The 24756-nt window shown below is 47.7% G+C and overlaps 1 protein-coding gene across 1 annotated transcript in view; it reads left to right on the top strand.

The window, feature by feature from the left end:
- Nucleotides 1–24162, top strand: part of IGSF9B (immunoglobulin superfamily member 9B) — a 113518-nt gene extending 89356 nt beyond the window's left edge. The window contains exons 14-20 of the mRNA XM_066639419.1: nucleotides 1110–1336; nucleotides 2007–2091; nucleotides 5502–5663; nucleotides 8541–8586; nucleotides 9764–11395; nucleotides 22920–23041; nucleotides 23841–24162. Of these exons, the coding sequence (XP_066495516.1) occupies nucleotides 1110–1336; nucleotides 2007–2091; nucleotides 5502–5663; nucleotides 8541–8586; nucleotides 9764–11395; nucleotides 22920–23041; nucleotides 23841–24067 (2501 nt within the window). The 3' untranslated portion in view covers nucleotides 24068–24162. The remainder of the gene's footprint in view (nucleotides 1–1109; nucleotides 1337–2006; nucleotides 2092–5501; nucleotides 5664–8540; nucleotides 8587–9763; nucleotides 11396–22919; nucleotides 23042–23840) is intronic.
- Nucleotides 24163–24756: the final 594 nt, after the last annotated feature.

Here is a 24756-nt window from a genome sequence, read left to right as displayed (position 1 = left end):
TGTAATTGATAGAAAGAACTTCTTAGGTTCATAATGTTCCTGACCTGAGTAGCTTTCTGTGCAGACAATGAGTGAGTTATGTAAGTGAAGGAAAAGAAAGACTATGCTAATGGAAGGGAGTATGTGCAAATGTAATGGCTCATACTTACACTTGGTTTCAGTCTTGTTGAGGCCTAAGGGGCAGGAGGTCTGGCTCAGTTGGTAGAGCTGCCGCCTTGTATGCCTGAAGATCTGAGGCCGCCAGTTCGAAACAACCGGAAGTACCCGAGAACTGACCACACGCTGATATACTGATGAGCTGACCCTCGGTGGCAGAGAGGAGTTGCCGTCAAGTGGAGTGTGGGAGGCAAAGGGCCAGAGAGAGGCCAGACTGGGAAGGAATCCAGCTGGAACGAGGAGTTCTATGAAAGACTAGAATTATTCAATTGTAAAAATCCCTACAGGGGTTTAGAACACCTTGCCTATGTAAACCGCCTTGGATTAAAGTCTGAGGATGAATCTGACGACCAAGAAAGGCAGTATATAAATACCTGTATAAATATAAAATAAGGGACTAAATCAATGTATCAAGGAAGAGGTGGGTATTATTACAGTATTAAGAATATTTATATACCGCTTTTCCGAAGGAATAGTTCACAAAGTAAAATAGATCAATAAATTGTGTCCTGTCCCCAATGGGCTCACAGTCAAAAAGAATATGTATAAGAGACACCAGCTATGGCCACCAGACCAGATACTGTGCTGGGGTGAAGAGCGACAGTTGCTGTCCCCCTGCTGAATAGAAGAGGAAACCACTTTGAAAGGTGCCTCTTTGCCCAGTAAGCAAGGGTATAGAGGAAGTATTTGTAGGAAAAGAGAGAAGTGGCACAAAATAGGTATTCTGGAAGAGTTTGCCAGGCATAATTGGGCAGCAAGGGAGAAACAATAGGACCATTTAAGAGTAGTGGCCAAGCACTTGGTAAGAGTGCCACAAGGATGAGATCAGCACAACTTTGGTGCCCATTCTAGTACAAGCCCAGGCCTTTCCTCCCACCCCTGGGCAATTCTTCTTGCATCCATTAAAATGTTTGCTTTGTCCCCTCTTCCCACTTTCTCATTTATGTCTTCAGCATTCCCTGTAACAACTCCAGAACCCCTGGTGCTCGTTACTCCACCAAGGTGCCTAACAGCCAATCGGACACAGCAAGGAGTCCTCCTGTCCTGGCTTCCTCCAGCCAATCATAGCTTTCCGATTGACCGTTATATCATGGAGTTCCGGGTAGGAGAGAGATGGGAGATATTAGACGATGGCATCTTGGGGAGTGACAGTGACTTTTTTGCCAAGGATTTGACTCAGGTAAGAGGAAGCTAGACTCATCTTATCATAATGAAGCAGTTTTCAATCTCCCTTGGCCATAAAGACTGCAAAGCCCTCTGTGGCTTGGGGCATGAATACTTTATGGAACATCTTCATTTGTATGTACCTTCCTGTATGTCTCCGTTGTCAACTTAGTCTTGCTCCGGGTGCTTTCTGAGACATGTAGGGCATCCACCAGGAGCAGAGTCTTCCCAGTAGCGGCCTTGACTCGAAGGAAGGTTCTCCCACAACAGAGGCTCAGTTGCCCCTTTCTTATCCCCTCCAGACACTTGTGTAAAAACTTTGCTTTTTTTGCTCCATTTGTGGGTTTGCTTGATAGTTGGCTATGGATTGAACTATCATTTTGTGTGTGTGTGTGTGTGTGTTTTGATTTTGATTTTGATTTTCAATTAATTGTAAAGCTCCTTGAGTTGTTCTCAAGAAAGACAAGGTATGAATGTTTTGAAGAAACACGTAAAATCAGGTGACTCTTCAGCTGAATGCTACAGGTGACTGGCCTCCCATTCTATGGAGCAAAACCTTTGCCACCATAAGGAAGTTGTTTTATTTCCAAGCCAAGAATGGGGCCATCTGGTACCACGGTTGCTGGACGCATTCCTTGTTCATTGGGACCATTAATTGATGGTGTGTGTTGTGCTTTATGTTGTAGGACACATGGTATGAGTTCCGAGTTCTGGCTGTCATGCAGGACCTCATCAGCGAACCCAGCAACATTGCCGGGGTATCCAGCACAGGTAAGAAAAGATTTTCCCCACCGCCTTACCAGAGCCAGATTGCAACTCAAGCTGCAAACTCAATCTGTGGGTGAGGCTCTGCTTCATGCTCCATCAAACAAATATGATGGTCTTCCCAAGAGTAGAACTTTCTCTGCTCTAGAAAGCCCCCCCCCCCCCCCCGAACCATCTTTGACTTCTTCCTGCCCTCTTTTTGGAAACCAGTTGAGACATGCTTATTTTACCAGGCACCTGGGAATGGAGATCATTTCTCTGTTGCTTTTCGTTTCAATGTAGTTCTTATTTTATACTTATCAACACTGTTTTAATTGGGTGCTGGTTGTTTGGTGGTGGTTTGGTATTGTGTAGCTGCCTTGTGAAATGATGTTGAAAGCTGAGTTTTATTATTATTAATTTCATTTCCATACTGCCCTTCCTCCAGGGAACTCAGGTTGATGTACATAGTTCCTCCCCTTCTCTTGTCCTCACAACAGACTTGTGAGGTAGGGGAGGCTGAGAGGTAGTGCCCGAGGTCACCCGTTCCTCCAGAGAAGGGCCTCAGATGCAATGGCATACCCAGGGCTCATGGCACCCAGGGCAATGCCTGATGTCATGACACCATGCAGCACCATGATGCCATCAGCGCGCTTGCATTCCAGCTGCCCACAGGACGCAAGTCCTCAACTGCTTCCTGAGAGAGAAGCAGCTGAAGTCTGTGCGTGCTCGGTAGCCAGCTTCGTGATTTTGCCTGACTGGCTGCCACAGGGCACATGCACTGCAATTGCTTCCCGACTGGAAAGCAGTTGGAACTCGAGTGCGCACTTGGCAGCCGGCCAGGTGATTTCGCCCGACCGGCTGCCCGCAGGGCACATGCTCTGGCACCCCCTGATGGTACCCAGGGCATGCACCATGCTTTGCCACAGGGGTGGTACACCTCTGCTGAAATTCAAGCGGCATCTTGATCAGAGCATGTCCACCTGACGGCAAAATCTGGAATTAGAAAAGATAAGAACATAAGAACCTGCTGGATCAGGCCGTAGGCCCATCTAGTCCAGCTTCCTGTATCTCACAGCGGCCCACCAAATGCCCCAGGGAGCACACCAGATAACAAGAGACCTGCAAGGCTTCCTGGGAATTGTAGTTAAGAACATAAGAACAGCCCCGCTGGATCAGGCCATAGGCCCATCTGGTCCAGCTTCCTGCATCTCACAGCGGCCCACCAAATGCCCCAGGGAGCACACCAGATAACAAGAGACCTGCAAGGCTTCCTGGGAATTGTAGTTAAGAACATAAGAACAGCCCCGCTGGATCAGGCCATAGGCCCATCTGGTCCAGCTTCCTGCATCTCACAGCGGCCCACCAAATGCCCCAGGGAGCACACCAGATAACAAGAGACCTGCAAGGCTTCCTGGGAATTGTAGTTAAGAACATAAGAACAGCTCCACTGGATCAGGCCATAGGCCCATCTAGTCCAGCTTCCTGTATCTCACAGCGGCCCACCAAATGCCCCAGGGAGCACACCAGATAACAAGAGACCTCATCCTGGTGCCCTCCCTTGCATCTGGCATAGCCCATTTTTAAAATCAGGAGGTTGCGCATACACATCATGGCTTGTACCCCGTAATGGATTTTTCCTCCAGAAACTTGTCCAATCCCCTTTCAAAGGCGTCCAGGCTAGACGCCATCACCACATCCTGTGGCAAGGAGTTCTATAGACCAACCACACGCTGAGTATAAGAACATAAGAACAGCCCCACTGGAATGGGGTATCTAATGTATCTAATGGAAAGAGCAACATTGTTTGTGTAAAGTTAGTATTATGAATAAACTTGTAGGGGTGGGTGGGTGTAAGTGACTTTCAAAGAGTTAAGTCTCTTCCCTCTGAGGTAAAAAATTTCCCTCTATGCCACTTTTCTAAACACCCAAAGTGGTGTACAAGGGACAAAACGCGTAAAGATAAAACATTACAATCATTTGTTAAAATAAAACCATAAAAACCACTTAAAAGATAACAATAAAAGAAAAGATTGAAATGCCAAAAGTGTGTAAGGGGTCCTTAAGCAGTGCCTCCCTCCCAAAGACCAGACCAAACAAATGGGTCTTTAAACCCTGCCAGAAGATGTGCTTTTGTTTTTGCACAAAAGCGCCTGGCCTCCACGGTGTTCCGCGAGGAGACAGCGTCACTCTTCAACTGCTGAAGCCTGGTTTTTCCAATGGCTGCTTTGGCTTCCAACCTCCGCTGCCAATTCAGACCGGAGATGCGACCGTAGCTGAAGCTATCTCCTTAAATGGGCTAAGGAGCAGGTTGACCGGGCTCACCAGGGCGCTAAACAAGCATCACTGAAGGCATTGGTGGGTGAATTCTGGCGTCGTTCCCGCCCTTCCTTCTTTAAGGGGTCCATTTTAAGGCTCAACCATGGCAAACCCTAGCAGGGAGCCCCAGGCTATCCAGCACTCAGAGCCTGTCTCCACCCTTAACTGGAAGGAGTTGGAGGCCAGAATAAACGTGCCAACTTTGGCCTGGCAGGCTTTTTTTCACCCTGTACTACTGTATGAGGGAGACCTGAGGTCTATGTGCCAGCTTAGGCCTGGCTGGTTTTTTTCCCTGTGCTACTGCATGAGGGAAGTCTGTGGCCTACAGACCGACCTAAGCCTTGAGAGGGGCTCCAGACAGGAGCGACAAATGGCGCGGAGGGCACCCAGCAGCAGTCTCGGAGCCCTGATAGTGTTTTTAGAGGAAATCACAGCAGCCATCTCACCAGCACTTTCCTTTAGCCAGCCTTGCTCGTTATGTATGTGCAAATATTGGTAAATTATCCCTTATCTGAAATCTGTTCTATTCAGAAATCTGGACATTTTTTATCCAAGATCTGTTTTCTGTAGTGTGAACTGTAAAAGTTCTTGTGCTCGTTCCCATGTATAGTGCGGGTACGGGTTGTAAGTTCTCAACTTACAGACACAGTTGAGAACAGACACAGTTTATACAGTTTATACAGACACAGTGGAAAAATGTCAGCGGCCAGCAGACACCTGTGTGGGTAACGGTGAAAAGAGCAAGAGTGTTTCTCATGATATTTATGCAGTTATTCCAAAATCCAGACAAATCCAAAATCCAGAGACCTTCCCATCCCAAGCAATCCAGATAAGGGATACTCAACCTGTAGTCCCAAATCCAAAACACTTTGGGTCCCAAGCATTTCAGATAAGGGATAATAATCACCCTGAAATCACCTTCAGAGCAGCGCGACACGATAAATGTAGAGCTCATTGCATGGCGTCATCCCACGTGGTCTCAGATGCAGCTGAAGCTGCCCCCCGAAAAGACTTTCAGTTCATTCTTTAGACTTCATTCTTCTTCAGAACTTTCCGGAATTTGCAAGTGCTTCGAGCAGCATCCTCAAAAACCCTCTTGTTTTTTTTGTCTCTGCCAGACATATTTTCCCCGCCAGACTTGACAGACGAAGGCTTGGCCCGTCCAGTGTTGGCAGGGATCGTTGCCACCATTTGCTTCCTCGCTGCCGCCATCCTCTTCAGCACCCTCGCCGCCTGCTTTGTCAACAAGCAGCGCAAGCGAAAACTCAAGCGCAAAAAAGGTGGGCTCGCCCAGGATTGTGTCTCGCTCGGTGGTGATGGGTTACCATCGCAGGTTGAAGGTGCACCTCCATTATGGAGGATAGTTGACTGAGCTGTGGAACGAGCTACTGCGCTCGTCTCTAATAATCGTCGTTGGCAACCTTCAGTCTCGAAAGACTCTGGTATCGCGCTCTGAAAGGTGGTTCTGGAACAGCGTCTAGTGTGGCTGAAAAGGCCAATCCGGGAGTGACAATCCCTTCCACACTGGGAGCAAGTGCAGTCTGTCCCTGGTCTGTCTCCCTGGCTACGGGCCTTCCTTCTTTGCCTCTTTGCCTCAGACTGTTGGCTAAGTGTCTCTTCAAACTGGGAAAGGCCATGCTGCACAGCCTGCCTCCAAGCGGGCCACTCAGAGGCCAGGGTTTCCCACCTGTTGAGGTCCACTCCTAAGTCCTTCAGATCCCTCTTGCAGATGTCCTTGTATCGCAGCTGTGGTCTACCTGTAGGGCGCTTTCCTTGCACGAGTTCTCCATAGAGGAGATCCTTTGGGATCCGGCCTTTTGGGATCCTTTGGGATCCGGCTCGTCTCTAAACAATTTGGAAATTATCTGATCCCCCCCCCCATTTGAGAGAGATAAGCTTGGATTTTACGAAGCCATTTTGTTGTTTGCTGAATACCTTTGCCAGCTCTTTCACCCTCTAACAGCCCAATCCTATCCACACTTTCCTGGGAGTAAGCCCCTTTGACTCTAATGGGACTCACTTCTGAGTAGACATGCATAGGATTGGGCTGTAAGCCGGGTATTTCAACCAGTGTGCTGTGACACATTGGTGTGCCACAAATGGTCTTCAGGTTGGCTGCAGGCATTTAGGGGAGGATCATTTATTAGTAAGCTCATTGGGGGATGTGAGCCTCCAGCCAGCAGAGCAGTGTACCTTGTCAATTGTCAAAGAAAATGCCTTGACAAGGTTAGCACCTTCTCAGTATGCTGTGAGTTGAAGAAGGTTGAAAATACCTGCTCTAAGCACTTTGTCCACCAGTCTTCCACCCCTGAACACACACGCAGTGGCGCTTGGAGGCTTCTTTCTTCCTATTCCTCATTGTTCTGCGTGCAGCATACCAAAATTAATGTACGCTGCCCAACTTGGTTTTGTAGTTCTTTTTTCCAAACCGAAAGAAAGGTGAAGGGGCAAATGGGAATTATAATCTTCATGAGGGCTATTGCGATCAAACCAACCCTTGCAAAGTCTTTCTTGTGGGCCCTTTCATCGTCCTTTCTTTTTTCTGGGGGCAAGAGAAACAAATTCACGTAACACACTTTGACAATGTGGTACCACACCCAAAGCAAGGACTGGAGGGTGGAGAAGAAAAGTGCACTGTTAGAAGTAAGGTAAGTAAACTGTGTATTTCTAATAGGATAACCAGCCATTTTCAACGGCTGTGCCATGGCACATTGGTGTGCTGCGAGTGGTCCACAGGTGTGCCACAGGAATTTGGGGGGAAGGTCATTTATTAGTAGGGCCAATGGGAGAAGGGAGCCCCCCATTGGCAGCATAGTGTGCCTTGTCAGTTGTCAAAAACCTGATGGTGTCCCTTGACTGTTTTAGTGCCTCGTCAGTGTGCCATGAGATGAAAAAGATTGAAAATCACTGGGATAGAAGGCTGGTGGGAAAGGGCTAATGAGATTAAGAACAAGGCTGCCATCTTAAACACACTTTGCTAGGAGTACATGTCATTGAACATAATGGTACTTCCTTCTGAGTAGACATGCAGAGGATTGTACTGTAAATTGGCTCAGAATCTGATATGGGGATGTTGCAATCCAATCCCATGCATGATTACTCAGAAGGAAGCTCCACTCAGGTCAATGGAACTTACTTCCAGGTAAGTGTGTGTAGGACTGCATCCTTTGCCACCGAGCTGTGGCCCCAGCCTAAGGGATATAGAAGGATCACCCAGTGGATGCCCAAAACTTCTGTGATAAGAACTTAAGAAGAGCCTCGCTGGATGAAGCCAAAGGCCCATCTAGTCCAGCTTCCTGTCTCTCACAGTGGCCCACCAAACATCTCAGGGAGCACACAAGACAACAAGTGACCTGCATCCTGGTGCCATTCCTTGCATCTGGCATTCTGAGGTAACCCACTTCAAAAATCAGGAGGTTGCACATTCCCATCGTGGCTTGTAACCCATGATGGACTTTTCCTCCAGAAATTTGTCCATTCCCCTTTTAAAGGCAGATGCCAAAACCGCATCCTGTGGCAAGGGGTTCCACAGACTAAAGAAATATTAAAAGAACATAATGTTATAAGACATATAATGTATAACTGAAGCCTAAGGCCTAATTACTACAACAGTAAATGAGGAAATGACACTATTCTGGGGATGTACCATGTGAGACGGCTGGAGGCAGGAGTTGCATGATTGAAAGTTTCTACATGCAGATAAATAAATTACCTCCTGATCACTGGATGTCCGGGAGGAAGTTGTGCTGAAAGATTTTCCTGCTCCATGCGGGGGATTTTCTTGCAAAGAAGAGCATTCAATCCTGTGATCCCAAATTTGCAGTGTGAAGTTATACAACCCAGAAATAGGTTTACCTCCTCATTTGTACTATGAGAGAACAAACCCAAGTCTCACAAAGAAATACACTTTTTTCATTGTAGTGGGAGTTCTCCCACTACACCCCACCCCAGTGGGACCCATCTGGGAGTTCGTATATTTTAAAAGTATTTGCTTTTGTATCAGCCTTAAGAAGCTGCCTGAATCCTTTGTTATCCAAATTGGTTTAAATGTCACATAAATCAAAACATGTTTTCTTGTTGCTCATGTTTATTGTGGTCATCTTTGTATCCCTTTAGTGATCTCTTCCTTGTTTCTGTCCACCCCCCACCTTTTCCAGATCCTCCTCTCTCAATAACCCACTGCAGGAAAAGTCTGGAGTCTCCGTAAGTATCTTGGTGTTGTGTTTGTGCCTGTGAGTTGTTGCTGTTGCTGAGAATATTAATTTACCGCTTTTCAGCAAGAGTAGTTCACAAAGCAGATTACGTAGTAAAATAAATCATTGGATAATATTCTCCAAAGTTAACAGAACATATGTTTTCACGAAAACACAACACTCCAGGAAGGGGTCAGCCATTGATTTTGCTGGATGTGTAGAAATTTAACTATTTTGAAAGACAAACTTTAAGATTCGTTCAGAGCTATTCAGCAGAATCGATGCCTGAGTCCTTCCTGGACTATACCATTTCAGGCTGCCACGCATGAGGATGCATTTTGAAAATGCACCCCCATGTAAGTTCCTGCCTGCATGTAAGGAACTTACATACCAGGGATAGAAAATTAGGCTGCAACAGCATATATGTGAGAATAAGCCCTACTGAAATGGCTAGATTTAATTCTAAGTAAACGTGCATTGGATGGAGATGTTCTGATACTACCTTCTCTCAGGGCTAATTGTCAACATGCAAGGAGTCTTTTCTTAACATTAAGTGGTACGTGTGTCTGTCCCGTCCTGTCCCCCCCATATCCATGGATCCCATGTCTACAGTTTCAGTCATTCACAAATGCCCCATCTCACAAGTGACTTATGTGGTCCCTGACTGCAGCCCTCCTGTCACCGTCCCCTGTGTCTGGCTGTTTCTGTGCTGTCTGCAAATATTAACAGGAATCAGAAGCACTAGAAGAAGGCAGGTAGGAGGTCTGAAAGCAACACGATGCTTATCATAGAGTTCAACACCTTGTTGTTTTCATCTCTCCAACCTGTTTTGTGTTAGCGCTTCCTGTTAGTATTTGCAGACAGCACAGAAACACAGGGGACAGTGGCAGGAGGGCTGCAATTAGGGACCAGATAAGTCATTTGCACAAGGGAGGGCAGGGGGTTTGTGAAGGGTGTGCTGCTATTCACAGTTTCTGGTATCTACAGTGGCAGCTGGAGCTGTATCGGTTTCAGATAAGGGGGGATGCCTGTACATTGTTTATGCTACATATGCGCTGAATGTCTCCATTGCTTCTCCTACTACTACTTCTTTTAATGAAGCAGAGGGTAAAGCATGGAGGAGACCGCCCCTGTGTCAGTCCCCTCTCCATGATTCATCTGCCTCTCATCTTATTTCCCTGGTCCAGGTTGTCTTCTGGCAAGGTGAGCCCCGAGAGCATCCGTACCCTCCGACCTCCCTCGGAGTCCTCCGATGACCAAGGCCCACCGGGCAAGCGGATGCTGAGCCCCAGCAAGGAGAAGGAGCTGTCTCTTTACAAGAAGACCAAGCGGGCTATCAGTAGCAAGAAGTACAGTGTCTCCAAGGCTGAGGCAGAAGCCAAGGCAACCACCCCCATCGAACTCATTAGCCGTGGGCCAGATGGCCGGTTTGTCATGGACCCGTCGGAAATGGAGCCCTCGCTCAAGACTCGTCGGATAGAGGGCTTCCCGTTTGTGGAAGAGACTGATATGTACCCGGAGTTCCGCCAGTCCGATGAAGAGAACGATGACCCCGTGATGCCCTCTTCTGTGACAGCCCTCAAGTCCCAACTGACACCTCTCTCTTCCAGCCAGGAGTCTTACCTTCAGCCACCAGCATACAGTCCCAGATTCCATCGAGGTCTGGAGGGGACAAGCGCCCTGGAGAGCCGCCTCCAGGCCACTGGCCAGGCCAGGCCTCCAGCCCCCAGGCCGTTCCACCATGGTCCGTACTATGGTTACCTCAGCAGCAGCAGCCCCGGGGAGATGGACCCGCCTCCTTTCTACATGCCAGAGGTCAGCCCTCTGAGTTCCGTCATGTCCTCTCCCCCTCTGCACCCCGAAGGGCCCTTTGGCCACCCCACCATTCCAGAGGAGAATGGGGAGAATGCTTCCAACAGCACACTGCCCCTGACCCAGACTCCGACGGGGGGCCGGTCTCCTGAGCCGTGGGGCAGGGCCGAATTCCCTTTCAGTGGCCTGGAATCCTCGCCCATCATGTTTCCTCACCAGCTCCACCACTGCGAAATGGCTGAGAGCATGCAGCCAAAGGCCAGTCTTCCGAGGGGACCACCACCTTCCTCCCTCCAGGTCCCTGCATCCTACCCTGGCATTCTGGCCCTGGAGGCACCAAAGAGTTGGACTGGCAAGTCACCGAGTAGGAGCCAACCTTCCGTGCCCACTGCCACCAAGTGGCAGGACAAACCTATGCAACCAATGGCGAGTCAAGGGCAGCTAAGACACACCAGTCAAGGCATGGGCATACCTGTGTTGCCTTACCACGGGCCATCCGAGTCAGTCAGCCACAGCGGCACAAGCACATTCGGCCTGGACACCAGGTGGTATGACCCCCAACCTAGACCTCGGCCCAGCCCTCGGCAAACCAGGAGGGCTGAGCCCAGTTTACATCAGGTGGTGCTACAACCTTCACGGCTTTCCCCCCTGACCCAAAGCCCTCTCAGCTCCCGCACCAGCTCCCCAGAGCTGACAGCACGTGCCAGACCGCGGCCGGGCCTCATCCAGCAGGCGGAAATGTCCGAGATCACCTTGCAGCCTCCGGCAGCGGTTGCTTTCTCCCGCAAGTCCACTCCGTCAACAGGATCTCCTGCCCAGAGCAGCCGGGGAGGGAGTCCCAGCTTCCGACCTCCCATGGCCTTCACTTCCTTGGCCACCGGCTATCCCCCCTCTCAGTGCCCCTCCCTGCCAGTGGAGCCCATGGATATCTTTGGACAAATTCCATCACCGCGGAGGGCTGGGGAAGAGATCCTTCGGCCAGAGCCAACGCCGACAACCAGTTCAGGGTAAGTGGCTGTGGAAACCTCCGGCTTCCCTCTTTTACCCAGCCCTCCTTCCCCTTCCCACCTCACCTGTCCTCTCCCCTCCCCTCCAGCTCTTCCCTTGCCATCATCAGCTGAATCCATAGGGTTGGTCAAGGCACACTGCAGCATCCTTTTTGGAGATGACCTCCAGTTGGCATTTAGAGGAATTTTTTCCCCCCCAATCAGTTTGTAGCGCTGGGCTGCCATCACCACTCACCTCAGAAAGCCAGGGAAATGGAGTGCCTTACTTTTCAGCTGCTTTGGATGTTGTATATTGTTCTTTAGCTCAAGTCTTCACTCTTTCCCCCCTCCTCAAAAGGAATAAAGAATCTAGTTTTGGTTTGTGAGTAGTGTTCTGGAATGCGCAGAGAAGGTTTGACTGTCTAAAATTGCAGGTTTCAATTTTTGGTGTTGTTGTTGGATAAAGTGACCCCAGAAATTACCCATATTTTCCTCTTCTAGTTCCTGGCTGTTTACTTACCTGGGATATTAAGGCCTTGGGGCCTCACTTGGCCTTCTTCACATCCTTTCCCTCCTTGAGAGGGGTTGTCATCCACCATCAATGAAACATGAGGCCACACAAGCTGCCTTTTTCCATACCATCTCCAAAAGGGGTGCTGCAGCCCCCCCACCCCCCCAAGACCTGGGCCAGGCGAAAGAACAAGACACTAGCCGCACGAACAGCTTGTCAGGAGAGGACAAAAGGCAAAATCCACCCCAAACACCCAGAAGTCAAATCAGGACGCTGCCAGCATGGTTGGATCCTGTCCATGAAAGGAACTGCCGCTGGCCTTGACTCCAGCAGCTGGTTTTCCAGGTACCAGGGTTGCACCAGGCAAAGTCTCTCTCTTTCTATCTCTTACCTTCTTTCCCCCTACCCTCACTTGTCTCTCGCAGCACCCGTAGGCAAGCTCTCCTTCCATCCTTTTGTCTTGGTTGGTTCCTTCTCCATGTAGTGAAGCTTGGCCCTGCCCCCTTTGATACCTGACCTTGTGGAACTGAGCGGCTTTCAGCTAGAGGCAAACAGGTGGAGCTACATTAGATGTGGGTGGCTGGGTGAGTTTGGGGAGAGCTGTCTACATGGGGCAAGAGGAAGGGTGGTCTTAGCAGGGATGGGTTGACCTAGCAGGTATGGAAGAGCTGGTTGTGCAAGGGTCACTGTGGAGCAAGCTGGGACATTTTGAAAGCAGTGTGAGCGACTGGCTTATCACCCCCTTACTGTGCCCCTGTGCATTTCACCCAACACCCTCTGGTACCTGGAAGCTCTTAAGTTGTCCGAAACCCATTTCAGCATCGCTGCTGGTTCCTGCTTCCTGGGGGTTAGACTAGCAGGACAAGAGAGGAGCATTTGTACTAAATGGCTGAGATGACCAGAGCTACAAATAAAACAACACCAACCTCTGTTAATTAAAGATTAATTTATAGAGATATCTTCAAGCCAAGAGATCCAGGGCAGAAAACCACGTATGGTGAAATCTCAGGACACTCTAGAGGGCATGTCTATACTACAAACTTTGTTTTAGATTTTGTATCTCTTCAGTTGCCTCAGTTTCTCCCAAAGTATCCGGGAATTATAATTTAGTACCCTGTTAGAACACTGTGTTTCAGGTGCTTCACAGCTCCCTGCCCCTCACAGGGGCCACAGACATTTTAATGCATCCGGCTGAAAATCAAACTCGATATTCTTCTCCATGGGAAACACATTCAAATAAACCAAATCATCAAAAGTTTGCTGGCCCTTAAAAGCACCCCCAAATTTGCTATCCTCATAGAACTACAGTTCCCAGGGACTCCCTGGGAAGACAGAATAATTAACTGGAACCAGTTTAAATCTGTAGTGCAGATATGCCTTTTGCATTAGAGCCCTGTTGTCTGTCTGCTGTCCAAAGCCGTGCCTTCAATTTGCTTCAGTCATCCATTCTTTGTTTCTGTTTCGTTCCCCTTTTTCTTTGTCCAGCACTGGTTGTTCTTTTGTGTTCTAGTTTCTTTCCCTCTCACTCTTCCTTTATTATTATTATTATTATTATTATTATTATTCTTTTGTTTGTTCCTTTTGACGTGCTGATGTCTCTTGTGGAGCTTGGCTCCTTGCGGGTGTTGATAACTGCTTTGTTTTTGATTAATCTCAGCTATCTGGGCAGTGTTGTCGAGACAAGCTACTCCTCAGCTCAATAGGTAAGGGCGACCAATGTCTGAAAGGCTGGTGCCGGGGCTTTGGGGTGCGGTTGGGGTGAGGGGCATGGGAAGGGATACCAAAGGGGCTTTTTTCAATAACATATTTATATATACATTTTCCTTTAAAGGGGAATAAGGAATTGCAAAATCCAGGACAAACCTTTTGCACACGTAGTCTTTGTGGACTTTGGGTTTCCCCATTCTGCAGTACACAGTGTATCTCCTTTTCCTTTGTACACACAGATTTGAAGGAAGGAAGGATCAGTGAGAAAGGGGCGCATTGTAGATAGCCCTGGTGGGTTCAGGAGTTCCAGCACTTTATTTATTTGCTATATGCCTTTCTGCCAGCACAGTCACAGTGGTTTACCATATAAAATAATGGCTTACAAACTAATGAAGGCAAAATGGAGAAGAGGGAATTTACTTTGGTACTTGAAACTGAGCGTTCTGCATAGAACATCGGCTGCAGGAGAGAGTTCTTCAAGAGAACTTCAAGAGAGTTCTTCAAGAGTTTCTTCAAGAGAAGAACCCAGATTATCTCGTATCTCTCTCTGTGGCAGTCCAGTGGCATGGCTGCAGATGGAGCCAGATAGGTAGAAACTGCAAGGGAGGAGACTCTGGTTGGACATCAGGAAGACATTCTTGGCAGTCAGGGTGGTTTGTCAGTGGAACAGATTGCTAAGGGAGGTCGTGCATTTTCGGTTTCTGGAGATCTTCAAGTAGAGGTTGGACAGGTACCTGCTAGAGATGCTCTAGGAGGATTTTCAGCTACAGGCAGGGGGTTGGACTGAATGACCTTGTGGTTCCCTTCCAAGTCTATGGTCCTATGATCTATGGTTTTATGGCTCCAGCCATCTGGAGGAAAGAAGGGGTTCTGCTGATCCCCTCAGGTACAACCAGGAGGAATGTCCAATGGCAGAAGTGTTGCCATCTCATATACTGAATTTGTGAGCTGGGCCTTCATGAGGTCAGTCATTGATTCTGGAAAAATCTTTTGTTGGGTTTTTGTGAGAGATTGCGATAGGCCGGAGGGCCTACACTGGAGTGTCAGACTTTGTTTAGAGCGTCGAAGATAATACAAAGTTGTCTTTCAACAGGGTGGGGGGAGAGTGGCAGAAGGGACACCCGTATGATGAAGGAATAGGGTCTTCTTGCGTGGTGGTATATTTGCTAGCGGTGTCCCTTTTGTAGCAATTCTTTCCCAAGCCATTAGTTGTAGTGTTTCAGATCCATTAGCAGAGGCAATTGAGAACAATCCTTGTTACCCTGCACATGCCTGATCTTGTCTGATCTTGGAAGCTAAGCAGGGTCAGGCCTGGTTAGAACTTGGATGGGAGACCGCCTGGGAATACCAGGTGCTGTAGGCTTATACCATAGTCTTTCGAGACTGAAGGTTGCCAACCATTTTCTTCTCTGGGTCCTTTAGACTGGCCACTGCGACTCTCAACTGGTAGATCAAGGACCCAATTGTCAAGGAACCCAGAAAGTAAAAGTATGGAAGATTATTGTGCCCTGGAACTCCTGCAGAGGACAAATAAGAGTAGGGTGGGTGGGTGGGTGCATGTGCAAAAACACAAATGGAGAGAGATGGCCCTTCCTCCAAGGAACTCAGGATAGGGTGTGTATGGTTCCTTCCCTCCTTTTGTCCTCATAGCAACCCTGTGAGGTAGGTAAGGCTGTCAGATAGTTCCTTTTCCAAGGTCACCCAAGAAGCTCCATGGCTGAGTGGGGATTTGAATCTGGATCTTCCAAGTCTAAGTCCCGAACTACGACACCATCCTGGCTATGTAATTGATTTCGGAGAATTCCCAGTTTTTATAATCCCAGGCGGGCAGCATAAGTCTTGTCAGGCCATTGACAGCCTGACCAGTTGGCTTGTAAACTGTACCAGGCCTTCCTTTATGGCTTGTAACATTGATGGAGTAGACTCTCCTTAAATGAGAGGGGATGGGCAGTTCTGCTATACGTAAAGACAGCAAGATGATAAATGGTCAACCCTGTTAGAAGTACCCATAAAGAAGAGAACCAAGTGATTGCTTTATGATTTGAGATTGTAAAATTGTTGGTGGGTAGCAATAAGGCCAGGCCAGAAAGAGTTCCCACCTTTTTATGGAATCGTAAAAATGGAGAGGGACGTAATTTATGAGATTGCGCCTCAGATGGGTGGCAGCGCTGAGAGCCAGAGCAAATCTTGTTCGTCCACAGGAGACACAAACAAATATGGACAGGTATCTGGAGCATGGCCAAGAATACCTCTGGAAGACCTTCCTGATGAAATCCAAACAAGGTTTGTGCTCTCCCCAGCAGGGTGAAAAGGATTTTAATGGTAGATCTTGTAGACAGGGCCAGCTTTAGCCAGCTTGGACTGATTGGACCCAATTGGGCCCTGCAATGCAAGGACAGAGAGTAGGCCACTTGCAGTCGGCAATTCGCATGTAGGTAAGCCTTCATGCAGAGACCAGTGCAGCAAGCAGAGCTCTCTCAGGGTCCACTTGTCCACCCCTTCTTTCAATTGGCCTGAAATTGGGCCACTCTTGAAGCAGATGCCACCCACGCTTGCCTTTTATTGGCCCAAAATTGGGCCAGTCCAGGAGCAGTTGGTGGTGATGCGATTATCAGCGTGTCATCACCCATCTTCTTCCTGCATCTGGCCCAGGTCACCTAAGTTTGTCAGATAACAAGAGACCTCATCCTGGTGCCCTCCCTTGCATCTGGCATTCTGACATAACCCATTTCTAAAAGCAGGAGGTTGCGCATACACATCATGGTTTGTACCCCATAATGGATTTCCTCCAGAAACTTGTCCAATCCCCTTTTAAAGGCGTCTAGGCTAGACGCTAGCACCACATCCTGTGGCAAGGAGTTCCACAGACCGACCACACGCTGAGTAAAGAAATATTTTCTTTTGTCTGTCCTAACCCGCCCAACACTCAATTTTAGTGGATGTCCCCTGGTTCTGGTATTATGTGAGAGTGTAAAGAGCATCTCCCTATCCACTCTGTCCATCCCCTGCATAATTTTGTATGTCTCAATCATGTCCCCCCTCAGGCGTCTTCTTTTCTAGGCTGAAGAAGCCCAAACGCCGTAGCCTTTCCTCATAAGGAAGGTGCCCCAGCCCCGTAATCATCTTAGTCGCTCTCTTTTGCACCTTTTCCATTTCCACTATGTCTTTTTTGAGATGTGGCGACCAGAACTGGACACAATACTCCAGGTGTGGCATTTGTACAACGGCATTATAATATTAGCTGTTTTGTTCTCAGTACCCTTCCTAATGATCCCAAGCATAGAATTGGCCTTCTTCACTGCCGCCGCACATTGGGTCGACACTTTCATCGACCTGTCCACCACCACCCCAAGATCTCTCTCCTGATCTGTCACAGACAGCTCAGAACCCATCAGCCTATATCTAAAGTTTTGATTTTTTGCCCCAATGTGCATGACTTTACACTTACTGACATTGAAGCGCATCTGCCATTTTGCTGCCCATTCTGCCAGTCTGGAGAGATATTTCTGGAGCTCCTCACAATCACTTCTGGTCTTCACCACTCGGAAAAGTTTGGTGTCGTCTGCAAACTTAGCCACCTCACTGCTCAACCCTGTCTCCAGGTCATTTATGAAGAGGTTGAAAAGCATCTCTTATCTTTTATCTTTTAAAAGATATTTAACTGTAACTTGTACTTGGTGCTGCATATAGTTCCATGTAAAACAGGGGTGCCCAAACCCCAGCCCTGGGGCCATATGCGGCCCTCGAGGCCTCTCAATGCGGCCCTCAGGGAGCCCCCACTCTCCAATGAGCCTCTGGCCCTCCAGAGATTTGTTGCAGCCTGCACTAGCCCGACACAACTGCTTTCAGCGTGAAGGCAACTGTTTGACCTCTTTGCGTGAGCTATGGGATGAGGGCTACCTCCACTGCTTACTGTTTCATGTCTGTGATGCAGTAGAGGCAGCAAAGGAAAGGCCAGCCTTGCTTTGTGCAAGGCCTTTTATAGGCCTTGAGCTATTGCAAGACCTGCATTCATTCATATAAGTTCATCTTCAATATATTCATTTATGTAAACTTATGTAAATTTATTCAAATTTTAAATGTAAATTAATTCTTTCTTTCCCCGGCCCCCGGGGAAAGAGTTATAGTGTCAGAGAGGTGATGTGGCCCTCCTGCCAAAAACTTTGGACACCCCTGATGTAAAAGAACACACTCTCACAGAGGATTCTGCACCCCGGGCAATTCAAATTCTGAACTGAGAGAAGCTGGATTTTGTTACATGTATAAATTATACAGATTTCTCCATAATTCTCATTTTGCACAATTTATTCTGAAAAGTTATTAGGAGTGGCAAGAAGCTGACAGAAGGCAACTTGCTCAGCTGCCTGTGACCTCTGGGATTTCATCAGGGATTTCCCAATTGCTTTTCAAGCACATTTTTGCAGCCATAAGAACGAGAGAGGCTGGTTTTATTCTAAAGGGAATGTTGTGATTTTCAGCTGGATTCTGTGCTTGTTCTCTGCTCCAGGAGAACTGCAGGCTCTGCAGTGCCCTGATTGTACTCTGTTTCTGTGGATGTCTGCTAACTGAGGACTCCTGTCCTTGACCAGGTCACTGCCAGGAGGGGAACCCAAAAACCACAAAACAAGCTGGTGAACTCTCACTGTATCTCACCTGCTGCACTCTGTCCTGTGTGCCCTCCCCGTAACTGGGACAGGGTCTTCCTGCGCAAAGCCTTAGATAAGTCTAGGTGTGGGGGGGTTGGTTGGTAAGGGACTGGTAAGTGCCTTGCACAGTTATCACTCCGCTGCATTTCGTTGGAGTTTGAGGACTCTTGTCTGTCTGTCTCTCTCTTTGGAAGAAAACAGTTTTCCCCTTTAAAGGCTGTGCATGCATTTCACACTCACTCTGGCTTGGAGAAGTGAGTCCTCTTGTCCGAGTGCTTTTCTCTTCAGTTATTAGTATTATTTATGTTGGCTTTCTCTTTGTTTTCTCACATCATTGTTACTATTTCTCCTCCTCTTTCCTTACTCCCTCTCCTGCCTTCCTCCCCTTCTTCTCCCAACCTGTATTTCCTCTCCTGGTTCCCCTTCTCCATCCTTCCTCAGCATGGTAAAAATCTGTTGTGTAGCCAAGGTGTGCTGTCCCTGCAAACCTGTAGAAGGGGATACCTTTCTCTGGTGTGTGCCCTGCTCTTGTTCAGCTTCCTTCTTATCTCATTACGCTGCTGGTGGTGGTGGGTGCTGGAACAGTGGTATTGGAATGCTTTGTGGCGGGGCGGGGCGGGCTCCTTGCTGCTTCTTTAGAAACCCCTCAATCGACCCAGCTTGCAAATTTGCTGCATAACCAGACCTCCATTTTTGCGAACATCAGCTTTAAAAGATGACACAAGGTTGTCTCTGGCTTCAGTTGCAGAAAACAAAGAGTGCTGCTTGCTTCAGTATTGAGATCCTCCTTTGCTGTTGTTGCTCAAGGACATTGTTTCCAAAACAGAATGTGCAAATTATGCATCTCTTGTAGGTGGTTTCTCTTCCTCTCTGTGGAGCTGAATACAATGGTGGAAGCAAGCTGCCAGCAAGCCTTCTCTTGCTAAAGTCTAGTTTTCACCTATTCTGAATGATTAGAGACCAATTTCAGGGAAGCAAGGCAAGGCTGTTATCTTCATGCCCTACTTGTGAATTTTCCAAAAGTATCTGTCTGGCCAGTACGGGGAACAGAATGCTGGACTAGGCAGTGCTTTCATTGGATCTTATGTAAGTTACTGTTGGAAATTCAGTTCAGAATTTATTTTGGATCTTGACATGAGACCAATCAAACCGTCTAGCAGAAGATGTCATGAAGTGTTGCAAAGCTTTTCTGTCTTGTTCTGATGGAGAATTAAACATCGTGAATGTCTAATAGAAAAAAACAAACAAACACAATCATCTAAACTACACCCCAGTAGTCAGAATGTCTCTACAACTTTTCTCTGTTGAGAATCTTGGAATAAAAAGCTGTGGATTGGAATCTTCCTTTATGTACTTTTTTCTCCAGCTACTGGTTGCTGTCAAGAGATGGAAAAGTGAGAGAGCTGGACCATCAGTCTAAGGCTGTGTGCTACTTGTGTACCAGTTATTAGGAAGCAACAGCAGGGAGTGGTGCTGTTCCATCTCCAGTTTGTGAGCTTTCTGGAAGCATCTCATTGACTGATGGAGAACTAGATGGACCTTTGGTCTCATCCATCAGGTCTGCTCTGATGTTCTTCTTAGGCCTTAATTGGAAAACTGTATTCATTTGTTTTTTTAAAAAAATGACTGTACTTGCCATGGCTGGAGAGCACCTTGGGGGAAGGGGATATTTTCCCCTTTATACCACGTAATGCCTCAGCCACCCCCTATGGGGCTACTCTGATATGTGCCTGAGAATTTGCTGGAGCAAATACGAGCAGACCCATGTAAGACTGCTTGGGCCAGGGGATAGATTCAGCGCAAGCTGCCGCAGCTGGTCCCACTCCCCACCCAGGCCCATTCCGCCTCCCACTCTGCCTCCCCACCCAAAACACCCCCTCCCTGCTTCCTTAACACCCTCCTGCTACATATCCCCTGTCCTAGTCTGCCGGGGCCAGCACAAACTCACCCTCTTCAGCCAGCTCAGAGGCTGGATCTGTCCTCTGGGAGTCGGTGCAGTCCTCCATGCCAGCCCAACCAACTCCTGAATTGGTGTGAACATGCTTTACTGCCTGCATCAGCTCAGCAAGTGCTCTGGATTGCACTCATAGTTTCAAATCTTGTCTCACTTAGACATTTTATTTCATGGTGCCTTCATCCTTAACCAACAGGAGTTCTAGCTGTGGTATCAAGCTCTGACTTATGTGAAAACTAGGCAATGGTTCCCAAACTGTGTGCTGTGGCACCTTAGTGTTCCATGACACTCTCACAGGGATGCCACAGGATGTCACCAAGTGCCCCTCCTTCCGGCTCTCTTGTGTGCTGCCATCTTTGGATCTCCCAAAATCTTGCAAAGGACCAAGATCTCACAAGATTTGGGCATTGCCATCTTTGATCTTGTGAGATCTCATGAGATTTGGGTGCTGCCGTCTTGGATTTCACGAAATCCAAAACAGTGGTGCCTGGGTAAGATGTGAAGAAGAGGTTGTGTGGGCACCATGAGCCCAGTGAGTTTGCAAATCACTGGTTTATGGGATTGCATTAGACCTGGCCATAGCGAGTGAATGTGTGCATGTGTGTGTGATATGTTAAACATTTGGAAAGAGAGACAATTGTGCTGATTAAGCAAGAATGGGGGGGGAGAGCCGGAGGAGGAATAGGGGATACAGGTAGGGATGAAACATCAGCGATGAAATGAAAATATGATGCCTTATTGGACTGTTGTGAACAAGGCACAATGCAAGTAGCCACATTTGAATGTGGAATAATTTATGAGTTTTCCCAACTTCTCCTAATTGTTCTGCAAGGCAGGGAGGTTTGCAGGGAGAGATGGTGAAAATCGCAAGATGCACAAGCATCCAGTGCAGTGCTTCCCAAACATTTTAGCACTGGAACCCTCTTTTTAAAATGACAATCTATCATGATCCACTAGACAAAAAAGAGATAAAGATCTTGTCTGATCTTGGAAGCTAAGCAGGGTCAGGCCTGGTTAGTACTTGGATGGGAGACTGCCTGGGAATACAGGGGTGCTGTAGGCTTATACCTACATAAAGGCTTATACATACATAGAGGATCTCCTCTATGGAGAACTCGTGCAAGGAAAGTGCCCTACAGGTAGACCACAGCTGGAACCCCTAGTATGCATGCACTGCTGAAACAGAGACGCCTGCGTTGGCTCGGTCATGTCGTGAGAATGGATGATGGCCGGATCCCAAAGGATCTCCTCTATGGAGAACTCGTGCAAGGAAAGCGCCCTACAGGTAGACCACAACTGTGATACAAGGACATCTGCAAGAGGGATCTGAAGGCCTTAGGAGTGGACCTCAACAAGTGGGAAACCCTGGCCTCTGAGCGGCCCGCTTGGAGGCAGGCTGTGCAGCATGGCCTTTCCCAGTTTGAAGAGACACTTGGCCAACAGACTGAGGCAAAGAGGCAAAGAAGGAAGGCCCATAGCCAGGGAGACAGACCAGGGACAGACTGCACTTGCTCCGGGTGTGGAAGGGACTGTCACTCCCGAATTGGCCTTTTCAGCCACACTAGACGCTGTTCCAGAACCACCTTTCAGAGCGCGATACCAGAGTCTTTCGAGACTGAAGGTTGCCAACCAACCAACCAAAGAAATATTTTATTTACTATCATTAATAATAAATTTATCAGTTAATAATAACTGGGGTCCTGCACTCCTGAGGCTGCACAGGCCTTCACCACTGCCATGCAACACTTGAGAAGCTTTTTTGGCACTCTGGATCCGACCCACGGGCTGTGGTTTGGAGGCCCCTGGCACAGATAGTCAATGGTAGTATAGAAAGCCTTCTCTGCTTGCAAGATGATTTGCAAGGTCCCCTTCCCTTTGACCCATAGGCATGTGTCTGTGAATGTATCAAAGGTATAGATGAGCACTTGGAAACATTTTGAAAAATGTGCATGCATGTTCAGAGTTTTTAAGGGTTCTATCTCACTGCACTTGCTAACGTATGAGTACCTCACCATGTTGATTTTTGTAACCTCAATGTTTCTTCCACACCTCTTTTTTTGTACTGGGGCTGGGATGTGCCGTAGTTGCTAAATTGGATCATTTCCCCCCGCAATTATGAATACCTGAATGTGCCTTTTGTTCTTGCGATTTCATTTAAAAATAAAAAAATAAAAAAAGTGCCTTATCGGACATAGGAATTGCCACTTTAATGATTTACTTTTTTTTAGGTTGAAGATAATTTTAAGCCAAGAGTCTTGGTGTGAATTTTATTATGATTATTATTTTCAGCATTGGGTCATCTGATTCCTAGAGATTCCTCCACTTTCAGGAGTGTTTGATTTTGTTTACAGGAATGGCCAGGGTTGAAGTTTCATGTCTTTCTGTAAGCTTTGCCTGGTTCGACCTGAGCAGTATTTATCATGGAGTGGACTATTATTAGCAAGGTCCAGAAAAAGAAATGACAGGGATATTGGGAGATGTCATTAGCTTCTGGCTGGGTGGGGAGAACATTGACTTTACTCGCAAAGTGGTGAGAAAACGATCTCACCTCCCAACACCAGTGCGGTGGGATGGATTTTTATTCCACCATTCAAGGCCTCCTCACCTTTTTTTCCCCCCATGGCAGATCTGGTAGAGGTTGAACACTCTCTTCCCAATGGAGAGACCTCCTTGAGACAGAATATGGCAGGGGGCCACTGATGGCGCTTGTCTGCTTTGTCTTTCTAGAAAACGTCCATCTCCAACTCGGAACGGTGCTGCATCTGAGAGGCTCGAAGCTCTGAAATACCAGCGGATAAAGAAGCCCAAAAAGCCATCCAAGGGCTCCTCGAAATCCAAAAAACAAATCAGTGAGTGTGAGGAACATGAGACTTCTGACTCATCTCCCCCTGCCTGTCCCCCCTGCCTTGGGCCCAGCACAATGCTCATTGAAGTCGATGACTTGTAATGGGGATTGGTTCGGTCTCTGGGCCCAGAGGATGCCATTCTGTCAAAACCATTGACCTGTGTCAAAGGTCACTGAGGTGTCCTGTTCCTTGGATCTTCAGAAGTGACAGATCCACCTGCTAGGATTTTTTTCCCCACTTAACCCAAGTGGGGTTTGCCTCCACCCCTTAGACCAAAGGTAGTTTATAGTCCTCCTTCTAATGCTCATCTGCATAGCCCCCTGAGCTGGTCTTTTCCACTGTTCTTGAATGGATTTCTGCCAAGTCCTCCCTATCACAAGCTCAGCCGCCTCCTTCTCTCTCACCTCCTCCTACCCTGGTTCCTCAAGTTCCCCCTCAATGATCTCTCCTAACTCCTCCTCCTCTTATTTCTCTCTTGGTTATGTCTTTATGCAGATAAAAGCCTGCCTTATTCCCAGAGCTCATCCATCCTCACAGCAATCCCATGAACTACATTTTCCTGTCATAATCCCCTTTATGCATAGAACAAACATCGTTCCAGGCGCTTTCTTTTCCTTACAAACCACTCAAACTTTTCATGCAATCAAATTCTGCATTTGGTTACATCTTAGGTTATCTTTGTGTGTGTGTGTGTGTGTGTGTATTTGATGGCTTTAGGGATAAATATTAGTGCCATGATTCCTCTTGTAATAATGCTGCAAATAACTGGCTTTCCCATCTCTTCTTTCACCTTTGTCTTCAGATGGTTCTGCCTCCCAGGTTCAGCAACAACATCCTAACTCTCAGGTACTGTGGCCCGACGAAGCTGTCTGTCTCCGGAAGAAGAAGAGACACCCTCGCCAGGACCCCTTCGCCCGCCTCTCTGCACTGAAGGATGACCTCTGCCACAGACACGTTCCCGAGGACCAGACAGCCATTCTCAACAGCGTGGACCATGATGATTCCAGTGGGCATGCAACCTTACTTTAGAGTAGCACCAGCCAGAGAAGGGACAAGGGGAAGTGGGGAGGGGGAAAGGAGGGTGCAAAGATCTCATGATCAGGCCGAATCTGCAGTGGAGTGATGGGGAGAAATGCAGGTGAAGCACAGGTGCTTGGCCAATACATGGCGGGAGGAAGGGAATGGGCTTCAGTCTTGCTTTCCATGTACCAGCAGAGCAGATGTGGTCGGCAGCATTTAGTATTGTATAAAATATACATGACCCCTGGATGGTATATGATGGAGAAAAACCCAGCAGCAATTCTTCAGCCGGTGCTGAGGAGAGGTGTACATCTTCTTTGCACCATCTTCAGTTGTAATGTGATCCATGGGGGACCGGAATATCCTAACACAAAGGGAGAGGGAGGAATTAAGTTTCCCAAATTAACTTGATTAGCTGTGTCCAGATCTCCTGCAGAAGGTCATAGGAGCGTGGAGTTCAACAGCAAAGGAAGGCTCTAGTGGGACCACCATTATAAGAAGCTGGTGAGTCTCAAATCTTCTTCTCTGAACTGAGGCTTCAGTTTTACGTGTGCTAGGAGGAGATTTTACAACCTGGTTTCCAAAATTATAGATTAAAAAAAAATCATAGGTGCAGGATACAATGTATATTTATACAGTGTGTGTGTGTCAATTTAGGTAGAAAACACTAGGGAAAAAATAGAAAACAAGCTACCCTG

This window comes from Tiliqua scincoides, chromosome 11, assembly GCF_035046505.1.
Source record: "Tiliqua scincoides isolate rTilSci1 chromosome 11, rTilSci1.hap2, whole genome shotgun sequence".
Taxonomy (NCBI): Eukaryota; Metazoa; Chordata; class Lepidosauria; order Squamata; family Scincidae; genus Tiliqua; species Tiliqua scincoides.
The sequence above is the reverse complement of the archived record's forward strand: the minus strand, read 5'-3'. Positions and strand labels throughout refer to the sequence as shown.